General features: G+C 29.9%; 1 protein-coding gene across 2 annotated transcripts in view; it reads left to right on the forward strand.

Annotated features, from left to right (window-relative positions):
• The window catches only part of LOC145259145 (uncharacterized), a 455191-nt gene extending 439380 nt beyond the window's left edge, over nucleotides 1-15811 (forward strand). For both annotated transcript variants that reach the window (XM_080116846.1, XM_080116847.1), the window contains 5 exons: nucleotides 1698-1953; nucleotides 3993-4222; nucleotides 7552-7670; nucleotides 13777-13911; nucleotides 15252-15811. In XM_080116846.1, coding sequence (XP_079972972.1) covers nucleotides 1698-1953; nucleotides 3993-4222; nucleotides 7552-7670; nucleotides 13777-13911; nucleotides 15252-15396 — 885 coding nt within the window. In that variant the 3' untranslated portion in view covers nucleotides 15397-15811. The remainder of the gene's footprint in view (nucleotides 1-1697; nucleotides 1954-3992; nucleotides 4223-7551; nucleotides 7671-13776; nucleotides 13912-15251) is intronic.
• Nucleotides 15812-16088: the final 277 nt, after the last annotated feature.

Consider the following 16088-nt stretch of genomic DNA (forward strand, 5'->3'; position numbering starts at 1 on the left):
TTGCGTTTATGTCTCCATTACCTTTTTTTTTTCTCTTTACTTATTTTTTTTTTATTATATTATGTTTAGATTTATCTATTTTTTACTGTTTCTTTTTTAAATATGAGGTTATCTAAACACCTGATCCTTAAGTATAAATGTGTTTGGGGTTATTGATGCATAGAGTTATATATTCTGATTTCTACCTATATGCAAATTTACGTATATATATACATACACATATATATATGCATATACATATATATATATATATATACATATACACACACGCATATATACATACATATACACACAAACACACACAAAACATATACTCATATACGCATGTATGAGTATATTCCTTTACAGCAATGCTTCAAGCAAAATACCACCTACTCATATATATATATATATATATATATATATATATATATATATATATATATAAGAAAAAGATATAAAAAGGCGATTTCATTTGTATCATCTGTCTGAGTCTAACACCACGAATAGAAAGAAAAAAAGATACCAAACATAAAATTCATAGACAAAAAGAAAATAAAGAATAAAACAGAAATTGAGGAAGAAATTAGAACTGAAAAAAAAAAAATAGAAACAAAGGACACACGGTGAAAAAATGACCTTCTCCAAGGAAGGAATAACAATGAAAGTAAAGTGATTTTCTGCTTGTGTTATTTTCACAAAAAAAACCATCAAGCGGGTAAGTCTACCCTCGACATTTGATCAAACATGTGCACGGGAGGACGTGGGTAGGAACAGACAGGTAAGTGGCGCCCTGGGCATGCACGGCTTTCAATTCTTTCGTTTACAATGGTGTAATACAGTCAAAATAAATGTTTTTTTGTTTTTTGTTTTTCATCCATATTTTCTGCAAAAGTAATAAATTCGCCTACATGCCGTTTACGATATATCACACGTTTTGTCTTCATTTAATACTCTGCATAATCACGTTGACACGTCCATTTTCGATAGATCTCCGTAGTTAAGCAACGTCGGGCCTAGTCAGTACCAGATGGGTGACCATTTGGAAATACCAGACGCTGTATGTCATATGGCGTCAATACCTCCTCGCAGGAATTGAAAAGAAAAAACAAAACTATGTCGTCATCTCCCCATAACGGGATACACATGCGACTGAAAACCGATTGTGAAATTGATATTTTGAAGACACTTCATCCTTCGCATAAGGTGAATATCGTTGGATAAGTAATTTAATACAGAAATGTTTCAAGGTAAAAGCATGCGGCAAATTTGGGGTTCATACCTTTGCTGGAATTAATTATTTGATTTTATACACCTGATCTTTCTACATGTGCGGTGATAATGGCTTGAATTTAAGTTTAAAATTAAAAAGTCTAGTATCCTGGTTCAATTGTGTTTTAAACAGAGACATTCATTTCGAACGCGCCCCTATCATATCAAAGAATCTACTGTTGATTTTATGTGCCGAACCTTTCGGCTTGTGTGGCGATGAAACTTCTCACTTCTGATGTTAGGGAATGTAAAATGTTATCTTTGGTCAAAATTGCCTGTTCTTTCTTCCATCGGATTTTTTCGGAGTCCATAGGGAACGAGGTCACACACAAAGTTCCTGATAGATAGATAGATAGATAGATAGATAGATAGATAGATAGCATAAGTATATTTCGTTTCTCGCTTTTTAACCGTGTATTTAATGCTTCGTTTTCGTCTTTTTACAGCGCGAACCTCCTCGCCTCAGGGCAGTCCCTTTCTCAGACTTCAAGAGGGCCATGCGATCTACTTATAATGCAACGCAGTTCTTGCGTATATTTGCTGGTAAAGAAGCTACTGTAGAACAGCTTGATATGCTCCTGGGCAACCGCCGTTTTCACGAGAGTGAGCGACCCCACTCAGATAACACACCCGGGAGAAACGTACGGGAAAACGGGGACGATGATGGTGAGTTCGTTATGAGCTCACGGTCAACAGAAACAGGTGAGTTTATTAAACACTACTAAACAAGCTCTGTTTAAATGCTTTATTTCCGCTCCAAGTCGCTTCTGGCAAGCGTTCTCTTTTCTCGCCATTTTTTATAGGATGTTTAATTTATTCGCCTACTTGTCGGGCTGAGTTATTTTTTTAGCGGGTGTTTCTATCAGATGTTTCCATGTAGAAGATGATAAGAACGTATATGATAAGAACATCTTTCAGTCATTTCTGAATTTTTGAGATGAGGATTGGTTATTCGTATTATTTGGATTCATCCGACTACTGTTCTCATTTAGACGGAATTTCGAACGGAACCCTTTATTTACATGTCCGCAAGGACTTATGGATGGCACAGTGGTTAGAGTAGTTGGAAAAATTAATTATAAAAAGTTATATTCTCCTGAAGGTTGAAGGTTCAATCCTCAGTGTCAGCGACCGAAAAATACAATTGCGAATTACTTAGGACCTCTATCCAGTCATGGCTGACGGAACAAGAGCACGCTACCCCGTGATGTAAATTAAAGGGTTCCGCTCGAAATTCCCGATTTCGACAGAAACATTCCCGAGTTCGACAAGATATACCTGAAGAAGGTCGGCAGTTACATCGACCGAAACGTTGTGAAAATGACACTCAAAATGAGCACAGTAGTCCGATGAATCCAAATAATACGGATCTTTCAATCAGTAGGTGTGTCACGCTTCTGTTTGAAATCACATTTTCAGCATTAAACGCAAACATTGAATACGTAACGAAATTATATTAGGTGATCGAGAAAACAAGAAAAGAAAAAAATATAACGTAAATGATTAGTGTAGGTAAGACGTCGTATTTGAAATGCGACTGTGATTGTTCTGATAATTTCAAAATATAGACGTTTTATTGTATATATTAAGACGTCGACCTTTTAGAAATTCATATCGTATATTTCTTCGTCGCTTCTTCTAATCTTTTTTGTAAACTTCTTCTCGACGTTGTATTTCCTCACGTTCTATATCGTCTGTGTGGCGAGGGCCTGTTTTTTATGTTTTTTTTTGTTGGTTTTTTTTGCCATTGTGCATGTAACTCTGTTGAGTTACTATAAAAGAAGTAGAAAGCAGAGTTTGAAAATAGAGGTTTATTAATAAAAATATTAAGTAATTAAAAGCACTATTTACACTTAATAATGTAAAAGTGAGAAAGCAATATTAAAGATAAATGGATGGAATAATAAACAGGCAGGCAAACAGATCAGCACCTATCACTACAATCAGTTTGTCATTTCAAATATATTTTAATGCTGTTTCCTAACCCTACTGGTCAAATCTCAATCTGGTGTCAAATCACTCCAGAATACACTCTGAGAACTTATTGTGTCACGCCCGGGCAAGGTCATTGTGATGGTACTCATTAACATTTGCTAAGATCTATATTAGCAAATTTACACACCCATTAATCAACAGAAAGAGAATTCTTTAAACCAACGGAGCGACAATTGCGGTCAAATCGAGTGAACGTTCAACCTTTTAGCAACGGTTAGATCAGCATATATCAGGAGAATGTCGACATTCTACTACGATAAATTGTAAGAAAAACTTTTCTTGTTGCGATATTTGCTTCAACACCTTCCGCATTTTCTGACCTGTAAAGAACGGAGTTTCACGTGAAATCTGAATAACGCATCTTAAGACTGGTTTCCATTTTCACGAAATTTTCAAGCACGTATAATTAAACAGGTTTATGCTTAGCATTTTATTAATATTGTCTTAATGCATATAACAATTTAAATTTCAGTGTGTCCGGCTCTTTTCTATAATCACAAATTTATTTTCGTTGGCAAATAAAGGGGTTTAGTATATGGTCGTTTAGCAAAAATATGACCCCTCTGATCGCATATTTTCACAAGTTTTAATGATAATCTTTTTCTAAATAATTACTTGTATTCAGATGTGAAAAACAAAGAAGTTACAAATATAATTGTGTAGAAATGAATTTTGTCACAAATTGTGAAAATGTTGTTTACATGATTAACTTAATTTTTTATTGTTTTTTTTTCTTCTCGGCTCAGTAATCGACAAAGCGTTGGAGCATGTGCACGAAATGATGCGTTCCCCCTTGAATGAGTGCAAGTATCCACAACCGGAAATCGTCTACGTTCAGGACAATGAGGCGAAGAACCGGGTCTATTTCCCATCATGCACAGTGCTCCATCGATGCCGGAACGTGACAGGTTGTTGTAAAAACACGTCCAGCGTTTGCGGACCGAGACGAGTCCAAATCATCAGTAAATACTTTGTGGTATGTATCTTTTTTTAACCTCAAACAAGGCATATTAGTAAAGTCAATGCCACAGGGAACAGGGAGGGAATTCCAAAGTCTAGCAGTCCGAGGGAAGAAACTATTATAGAAAGTTTTCAGGCATCTACAGACTTTAGCGATGAATGGGTGAGATTTTGTTGCTTGCCGACTTAGTCAGGAGTATATACGTCGAGGAGTCACATGCTATAATTTTGTCGGAGCATATTTCATTAAATTACTTAAATTTAAAAAAAAAAAACGGGCACATCGGACAGAGGTTGGAACCTGGCTGATAGTTGGGGTACCTATTAGATTTGAAACTCTTTTCTGGACTCTGTCTAAGAGTGGGGAAGTAGTGTGTGACGAATCAGCCCAGATATGGCAGCAATACTCCATACACGGGGGAATTATGGCTTTAAAAACTTAAGATACTCCTTACTATGAGTAATTTTTAAGCTCGGTAGTGGGAGCCCACCTTCTTTGCAACAGCCTTGGCAATGTCCTCAATATATTTGTTGCAATCCATGTTGCTTGTTAATTTAAAGCATTCATTTCATTTGAAAATGTCATTGTTGATCAAATAAAATAAAAATAAAAATAAAATAAAATAAAAATAAAATAAAAATAAAATAAAATAAAATAAGAATAAAAATAAAATAAAAATAAAATAAAATAAGAATAAAAATAAAATAAGAATAAAAATAAAATAAAATAAAATAAAAATAAAATAAAATAAAATAAAATAAAAATAAAATAAAATAAAATAAAATAAAAATAAAGTAAAAATAAAATATGAGGCACCATAATTGAGATTAGGATTGATAATTTGTACAGATCCTTAACTTCGGCATAAACATTGACGCATCTGGAGAAGGTTGAAGGTTACATCGGTCGAACTGTTGTGAGACTAACATTAATGATAAGAATAATAGTTTGAATAATTTATCATAAAAATGGAGACAAAGTAGAGAATAATTGTAAGCCTCTGGTTAAAAATAGAGTACTTTTCTAAAAGTTATAATTTTTAAATAAATTAAAATATTTACATACACTCTTCACTAGTTTCGGATTCACGTGGTAATATTTGAATTTTTTTATTCTCTTTATCAAGTTTTGTCCAAGGTTTGTGCTGGAGAGATGAGTAGAAATTTCGGATATCTCTTTCCTGAGGGTCACAAGACTCAGTTTGATTTTTCCTTTCTAGACTTGTTCATTTGTTTCAGATTTCCAGTGGACTTTTTCCCCTTTCTTGTCACTAAGTTTTGTTAGACCATGTTGTATTGTTCGAGTTTACAGGATGTTCCAAAATGGTTGACCACATTCTAAATGCTCATATCTCGGTAACTACTTAATGAAACTAAATACACTTTATGTTGAAGGTCATAAGTTTTATTGGTTAAATTTGCAAGAAAAGTACAAATATTTGTTGGTTCTTTGACAGATATTCATGAGCGCCGCCTGTTACTCTGCACACGTCGAGTCGGTATTCGAGCTCGTGTCAAACTCGCAGTAGCGTTTAGGTATGCATAAGCAGTCCTTTTCTTTAAATTTTTGGTGCCAAGTCCTAATTTGTTTTGTAGTTTGTGTCTTCTTTGCAAAATTTGTGAAGAAGGCACGCTGCACTGTCTTCAGTGACAGAGTCCGAGCATACTCTAACACGCAAAATGCTTTTTCGTTTGAAGTGAACGGCATTTCTTAACCTGAAAAGATAGAAATGCCAAACGCTAGACACAAAAACTTGAAACGTTTCTGCACAAGCTGTGAAAATTTGAAGTCATTCCAACTAAAATTGTCAAAATTATTGGCCTACGAAATGGGGTCAAATATTTTGGAACACTCTGTATATTCGGTAATCCGTTTGCCTTAAGGTTTCATGGAAGTATATAGGATTCATTTTCCAGGTCATATATTGGCCGCTTACATAATGGCATCCCGTCCAAAATAAAAATCTTAAATCTTGTAAAATCCATCGGCATATTTGTGTCCTACTTACAAGTTGTGAGATTTGATGATTCCTTGTTCATCGAATGTATTTAACAACGTTAACATCACAATAATACCGGGAAAACAAAGAATATATACGAGGGTCTCGGTTACTCGGTATAATTGACCTAACTATAACCCAATCGTGAATTTCCGGGTGCCTTAAGTTGAATGAGTTGATCTAGTTGTAAAACAATCGTTAAGTTCCGAAAGTTTTGACAGGACAAAGGGACTGAATTTTTAGAAATCAAAACGTTCCGGAAGTTAAGGAAATGTTCATCGAGATCCAGCCTGACGATAAGCAGCTAAAGTGAAATTTGATTCGATAACTAGCACCTCTCTCATCATTACGTTGCTTTGGTAGATAAAAGAAACTGGTAGCCCCTATCTTATGCTGCATGGCGGTTGTTTTGGAATGAGTCAGTAAGACACCACGATTAACTGAAGTAATCACGAGTGGCCATTGGCAACTAGATGATAATCTCGGCTACAATGCTACACCAATTACGCATATGAGACTGAATGTAAGAGTAAAGTTACAAAACGAAATAGGGACAAAAAATGTGTCACTTGTGGCGTCTGTGCACCAAGTAAAAAGCAAATTTTACTCGATAGCATGTTAATCTGGCCTGCTTTTGTTACATATTACGGACACTACGTCGATGGTGATTAAGTTGGTTCGTGCTAATTTTGACAGGATTTACATTGAGTGCATGATAACCCAGAACTGTAAAACAGAATCGTTTCCAGGTTTTCATGAAAGCTGGGTTACATAAAACAGCAGACAAAAACGATGACGTCACGTTTTCGAGCTGAGAGAAACGATTTTTTTCCAATCACTCGGTGAAAGTTGAACGAATGAGAAACAACCAATAATGTAGAAAACTGATTATCTAAATTGAATGTTAACTATGCATCTGTCTGTGTGCATCACTAATTTCTTTAACTTTCTAATTAAATATACAATTAGCTAAGCTACGTTGGTTTCTCCCTCATGAAACCATGAAAGAAAACTCTGTGCGAACATTTCTATGTGTCCTATTTCTTTATGAAAATAAGCTTTTATTCTACAGAAACTAAAAGACAAAATTGCGACGACGAAACGAAGAAAAACTAGAGCCCGTAACTGTTACACTTTCGTCCTTTGCACGTTCGCCTCCTGTCCTGGTGCATGGACATCGTCTTTCCTGATTCCTCACACGTGAAATCAACAAAAACCTCCAATCATGTTCTGTATAACTAAATATTATGGTTTCCACCTTTCCCTTATACGCCTTCTTATCAAATATTACAAAACCTCTTGAATCAGTTGAACTTATTACTAATTGTCCACATTCTTCTTTCAGGTATTGGATTTTGCAAGCAAAAATCCAACTACGACCAGATTAAATACGAAGATGGTCGAAGTACGGCAGTTTATGAACCATACGGAATGTGAATGCAAGGAAATTATTGGTTTGCCAGGGTAATGATATATAATTATAAAAACATTAATATAGTTACAAATATTCAATCTATATATCTATAAAAGTGAAAATGTCTGATTGTGTGTGTGTCTGTGTACATTTCGCTACCAAATAACTCTGACAATTTCCGGTCTAGAGACACGAGATTTGACATAAGGAGTATTGAGATTAGGGAAAATCTTTTTAATCAGTTTTCGGCCAACATTTCGGCTGTTAAGGGGCCAAATTTCAAGGATTTGATCTTTGAAAACACTACTAAACTTCTCCGCCGATTAACCGTCAAAACACTTGAAATATTAGTCAAACTCATGTATACATATGCACATATAATTATGAACAGTAAATAGGGCCCGAGCCAAAGTTGGGTAGAACTACTAGTATAATTATATAAATAATAATGATATATGATTATACAAATAATAATACATGATTATAAAATAATAATATATAATTATACAAAACGTAATATAAATTCTATAAAAAATAATATAAAATTATACAAAAATCATATATAATTATATGAATAAGATATGATTATACAAAGAAAATATATAATTATATCAATAATATTATATAATTATAAAACAATAATATATAATTATACAAATAATAATATATAATTTTTCAAAAACTCTTATAATTATAAAAATAATAACACATAATTATAAAAATAAAAATACATAATTTTACAAATAATAATATATAATTATACAAATAATAATATATACTTATAAAAATAATAATATATACTTATACAAAGAATAATATATAATTATACAAATAATAATATATAATTATACAAATAATAATATATAATTATACAAATAACAATATATAATGATACAAACATTTTGTAATTATACACATAATAATACATAATTATACAAATAATAATATATAATTATATGAATAATAATATATAATAATAAAAATAATAATATATAATTATACAAAAAATAATATATAATCATACAAATAATAATATGTAATTATACAAATAATATAAAATTATACAAATAATAATATATAATTATACAAATAATATACAATTATAAAAATAATAATATATAATTATACAAATAATATATTATTATAAAAATAATAATATATAATTAGAAAAAAAATATGTAATTATACAAATAATAATACATAATTATACAAATAATAATGTATAATCATACAAATAATAATATATAATTATACAAATAATAATATATAATTCTTCAAATAATATGTTATTATACAAATAATACTATATAATTATACAAATAATAATATATAATTATACAAATAATAATATACAATTATACAAATAATATTTAATTATACAAATAATAATATATAATTATACAAATAATATGTAATTATACACATAATAATAGATAATTATACAAATAATAATATATAATTATATGAATAATAATATATAATTATAAAAATAATAATATATAATTATACAAATAATATATAATTATACAAATAATTATATATAATTATAGAAATAATATGTAATTATGAAAATAATATGTTATTATACAAATAATAATACATAATTATACAAATAATAATATATAATTATACAATTATTAATATATAAATATACAAACTATATGTAATTATACAAATAATAATACATAATTATACAAATAATAATGAATAATTATACAAATAATAATATATAATTATACAAATAATAATATATAATTATACAAATAATTAAATCCAATTATACAAATAATAATATATAATTATACAAATGATAAAATATAATTATATAAATAATATTATATAATTATATAAGTAATAACATATAATTATACAAATAATAAAATATAATGATGCAAATAATATTATATAATTATATAAATAATAACATATAATTATACAAATAATACTATATAATTATACAAATAATAATATATAATTATACAAATAATAATATATAATTATACAAATATTTATATATTATTATATAAATAATAATATATAATTATACAAATATTAATATTTAATTTTAAAAATATTACTATCTAATTTTACAAATATTAATATTTAATTATATAAATAATAATATATAATTATACAAATAATAATATATAATTATACAAATAATAATATATAATTATACAAATAATAATATATAATTATACAAATAATAATAAGTAATTATACAAATATTAATATATAATTATATAAATAATAATATATAATTATACAAATATTAATATTTAATTTTACAAATATTACTATCTAATTATACAAATATTAATATTTAATTATATAAATATTAATATATAATTATACAAATAATAATATATAATTATACAAATAATAATATGTAATTATACAAATATTAATATATAATTTTAGAAATAATAATATATAATGAAACAAATAATAATATATAATAATATATAACTATACAAATAATAACATATATATATTTATATAGATATACAAATAATAATGTATAATTTAAAAAATCTGAGGTTTCACACACACACACACGCACATAGACCCATCGACTGTCGTATAGACGGTCAGGTTACGATGCCGGTTTAACAAACTTGTTTGTTTAGCTGCACTGTAAGCTATGATACAGCAAAACATTCTGTCTGTATATATATCTATCAATGTTTAAAATGGCAAGAAGACACGGAAAATTTATGAGTCACAATATAAAGTATGCTACGTTTCTAAAATATGGAATGTATAGTTTTTAAAATAAATAATATATATCTATCTCCCTCTCTCTCTCTCTCTCTCTCTCTCTATATATATATATATATATATATATATGTATATATATAGCTATATATATATATAGCTATGTATATATATAGCTATATATATAGCTATGTATATATATATATAGCTATACATATATATATATATATATATGTATATATATATATAGTAATCCACATACAGTACTGTTTAAAGCAATAAAAAAATACTTTCATATATATATTTATATATATATATATATATATATATAACTACTTAATTTACTCACATAAAATTAATATACGAAAGTATAGATTTATGCGTAAACTTTAAGTATTTACTTCAAAAGTGCTCAATGCGGAGGTGGAACTAGTTAGTAAGTTATAAAATGTATATGGAGATTAAGCTACACTGAATATTCCGCGTTTCATCCACTCTAGGATCCTTCAGGCTTATGCGCGAATTCTGTGGTTGTTTGTCGTTGTCATTCAACAATAAAAAACACCGTATGAAAACAACACTAGCGAATAAATACTGGGAACTCAAGGAAAGCGGACATTCGCCAGTAGTCGAATGGAAAATAATAAGACAAGCTACCACGTGTAGGGACCTAGACGACCCATGTAGATTATGCCTTCATGAAAAATTTGCTATCCTGTACTTTAAAGAACCCCAACATCTATTAAACTGTAGAAGAGAAATAGCAAACAACTGTGTTCACAAAATAAAACTTACTCTAGGATAACGATACAAAATAGCTTTAAAAATAACAAAAACAATAGAAAATAAACAAATAAATAAATTAAATAAACATGAATATACATAAACGATCTCACATATATGTATGTATATATATGTATATATATGTGCATATATGTGTGTAAACACATATATATATATATATATTTATATATAAACTAACCTAGATTTAAAACAGATCAAGAAGCTAAATATCCAGGCTAAATAGAGCACACACAAAGAAACAGATCAACCAGAGGTCAAATAGGCCTTTGTCCGATAAATGCATTCTCATTGGCTGATAGGAAGGGCTCGGTGGATACCAGAAAGTTGATTGGCTAACTAAAATTGCAATAGAAGATGAGCATATAAAAACGACAAACAACCACAGAATTCGCGCATAAGCCTGAAGAGTCCTAGAGTGGATGAAACGCGGAATATTCAGTGTAGCTTAATCGCCATATACATTTTCTAACTATATATATATATATATATATATATATATATATATATATAGTATATATATATATATATAGTGTATATATATATATATATATATAGTATATATATATATATATATATATATATATATAATTTGAAATTTTTTTTATTTCTTTATAGGCTATTGTACGGCTTTAATGGCATTCCTTCGTGGTAAAATTTACAAACAAAATAAATAAATATATTATAATCCGTTAATTAGTTTTAGAGATTAAAGGTTTTTTCAGTCTGGTTGAGGTCGGCTTACCTAATATATGGTAAAATTTGAAAAAGTGTATCTGTGTTACTCACCGAATTGTCGAGAATATATATTCCAAAATGAATAAATTAAAATAAAATTCTTATATATGCATATGTGTGTATATTCGCGGATATATATATATATATATGTGTGTGTGTGTGTGTGTGTGTGTGTGTGTGTGTGTGTGTGTGTGTGTGTGTGTGTGTGTGTGTGTTTAGAGGTACAGAATTAAAATGAAGTTTTAAATATAATAGGCGGAAGTCTCTCGAGAGCTCTTTCAGCTATCATCTCATCAGGAGAAGATCGATAGTGGGGTTTCAATGGGGAGTCGGTTGGCCCCAACTTTAGCGGATATTTTCGTCGGTTACAAGGAATCCGTTCTGTTTAATTTTTTAACAAAACCCACTGAATATTTCAGATATGTTGACGACACTTTTGCTGTTTTTTCACCGCAAAGTGAAGCGTCGATATTTTTTGATAGGTTGAATGCTGTGCATGGAGCTCTAAAGTTCACTATGGAAAGTGAGAAGGACAATTCGCTTCCCTTCTTGGGTGTTCTTGTCGAACGTTCAAGGGGGGGGGCTTTCTCACTACAATTTATAGAAAGCTGATATTTACTGGCCTATATGTGAACTGGTTGTCTTTTGTACCAAAATCACGTAAGGTCGTCTTAATTAATACTTTGGTACATAGAGCCCTGATGATTTGTTCACCTAACAGATTGGACGCCGAACTCGATAAGATCAGGGAAATATTCATCAATAATGGTTATCCTGTTGACCTTATTGATGGCTATATTTTCAAAAAGGTTGCGGATTTTAAATCCCCTAAAATGTTTGAACCTTTGAAATGCCCGGTTTATTTAAAATTACCGTGGAGTAACAGAATTTCCAAACAGATTCGCAGAAGTATTTATGACTGCTTTTATTCTGTGTCCTTGCGTTTGGTATATACTACGAGACCTGCATTTCCTTCTTTTCGCAAGGATAGTTTACCGTACATCCAAAATAGCAATATTGTATATCAATTCAAATGCCAGTGCGATGCTGGTTATGTTGGGCGAACATGCTTGCATCTTTTGACTCGTATAAACCAGCATGTTCCATCGAAGATCAGACAAGGGAGGATGGAGCCTGGTAGTCTCCCTCCTTCTGTAGCCTTGGACTCTGCTATTGGCCAGTATTTGGTTGACAACTCGTTCTGTGCCGATAGATATAAAATTGAATGGTTCGAGGAGCTACATAGAGCGGACTCCAGAAACCATTGTCTCTATTGCGGTGCGGAAACCTTCTTTGTGCCGGCAGAAAGAAACATCTAGCGCATTGTTTCTCTTTGGGGAACAGTGAACCTTTTCTCCCGTTTTTCCCCCTCATTGTGCCATTATTTTAATCGTTTTTTAAACGTTAATAAACTGTATTTTAGTGTCCCTGTAATTTTTGGCACATTCAATAGTTCCCCATCAGAACTCTTTACTTTCGATATAGTATTATTATTTTTACGCTATCGATTTTCTCCTGATGAGATGATAGCTGAAAGATCTCTCGAGAGACTTCCGCCTATTATATATATATATATATATATATGTGTATGTATGTATATATATATATACATATGTATATATATATATATATATATATATATATACATATATACATATATATATATACATATATACATATATATATATACTTATGTGAGTAAGATGGACGTTGAAAAAATGTATTTTTACCATTCAGTAGAATGATTTTATGCAAGGAATTATGGATAAATAAATTTATTTTTGTAAAATAAAACCAAGTTTTTACGATTCTGAGAGCATAACTAAAAAAGGGGGGTCTGGTTTCTTATTTTTATCTAAAATGATGTTTTTTTTTTTTTTGTTTTTTTGTTTTTTTCAGCTGCCGGCAAAGTTGTCCAAGTCCTTTCAAAAAGACTCGAGTTGGTCTGAAATGCGAATGCGAATGCACGAAACATCATCAAAATTGTCTCCTTATTAAAGACGGCCTTAAACCTTTACATGAAAGGTCGCTTGTGTAAGTATTGTATTCAACGTTATCACGAACTCATCTTACATATGGTGGCCAATTTACCATATTATTAGCTATTTTTTACACGTCTGAATTGCATGATGTACGCGATGAGAAAGAGGGCGGAGCCTTGTTTCTACTTCTACATAATATCTTTATAATTTCATAGGTTGATTAAATTATCATAAATAGAATTTGCTTTTATTTTCAACAAATGAATTCTATGCGATGCATAAAATATTTTTTCTTAATGAAATAACTAAAATTTAATCAGTATTGATTTTCAGCTTTCATGATTTAGGAAAAATCAGGTAAAAATATCCCAACAGAAACGATAAAAAAAACAACTTTGAAAATAAAAGCCGATTTGCGTCATTCCTAAATTAAATAGAATTTAGAAGAATCCGTTTCATATATAAAATGTTTGTTTTTTTTTTCATTTAACTATCTGGTTTTTCGGGGAAACGAATGTTTTGTCATGATTATGTTAGTATGGGTCATAGATTTGTGGGTAAAACCTGTTTTAGTCTATTATAAGCTATATATCCATGTATGGGTAATTTTCCTTTATTAAAATTATTTATCAATGATTAGTAACTGCATTACCGGCAGGCTGATTGTGAACTTTCAGGTTTATGATGGTGTCGGTCTTCAACGGTGGAATTGCGATTGAATAGCCATCTTATGCAACCTTGCTCAAGATTTCCATGATTTGAAATGTAGTGCAGGTTAGGGGATAATCTGGTTCTATCTGAATCGAGTGAACACTTTTTAACAGCAATTACAATAACTGCAATGCGCATTCTGGGACTTCACCACTGCAGTTATTTTGCAATGTCTCTTCCAGAATGTGACTTCATCAATTTTAATTTGCGATTTGGAAATAATATTATGGTGGAAATAAGTTGTATCTTTGGTGTGACTTCTTTCTAAGAGAATCTAGGGTAGTTTTACTTATTCATCTTTAGAAATGCAGGACACATAAGAAGCGGACTCAAACCAGCACTGGTAAATGCCGTTGCAGCAGCAACAAGAACACAGCAACAGCAGAAGTGATCGAGTTTACATCAAGAAAAAATTCAATTAGAAAATATGATTCTTCATAATGCTACATTTTTTACGAGATGAAAATTTATCTTTTCAAATTCGATATAATTATGACATTATAAGTAGCTTTTCACATAACATTTAGCTTCACATTCAAGGTTCACATATGATATTAATCTGTTTGGAAAGCAATGCAAACGCATGCAATGAATACGGTATGAAATAAGTTTTAGTGATTTGAATGGACATCATTTCATTTGGTTATCTTCATTCATTATTCTTTCTGTCTTTTTTTTCAGATGCATCAAAAACAGAGACTGCCAACGACCGAATTGTCGTTATGGCTTCTTCAATGTAAATACAGGTTTTTGCCCTCGGATACAATCCGGCTTTAATAGAAATCGACGACGCTATCGGCAGAAGAAAAATCGAAGGAATGGATAGAACATACATTTGTCATATTCGATTTAGAAGAGGAAACTTTCTGTTTTAAAAAAAACAAAAAAAATGAAGAGTTTTCTTTTTTCTTTTTTTATTACAACATAAAACGGAAAATAGAAAATAAAAAGCAGTGAAAATCATATACAAATAACCTAAAGAAAATATCAGCAAACAACACGAATGGACAAACAGACAAAAATACAAAATATTATATATAATTATTTGATGAACACTTGTGGCAGAAAATTTGTTTGGTTCTAAAAAAGTTTCCATTTTGAATTTTTGTTTAAAGAAAAAAAAACGTGGCAACTTTTTTATATTGATAAATTAAACAAGAGAAGTTGAAGATAAAAAAAATGCATATAAAAGTTGTCGACAATGATACTGAATTATTTAAAAAGAAAAATAATGAACATTTCACGGATGTTAAAATGTGTTTATTTAATTGCAGTTCAGCAACTGGTTCTGCGAACTTTTGTAATATTAGAAACCGGTCACTGAGAACTGTTGAAAAAACTTAATCCTCACTATATATATATATATATATATATATATATATATATATATATATATATATATATATATATATATGTGTGTGTGTGTGTGTGTGTGTGTGTGTATATATATATATGTATATATACATATATACATCTATGTATATATACATATATATCCATATATGTGTATATATATAT

Source organism: Euprymna scolopes, chromosome 34, assembly GCF_053919585.1.
Source record: "Euprymna scolopes isolate OS-2025 chromosome 34, ASM5391958v1, whole genome shotgun sequence".
Lineage (NCBI taxonomy): Eukaryota > Metazoa > Mollusca > Cephalopoda > Sepiida > Sepiolidae > Euprymna > Euprymna scolopes.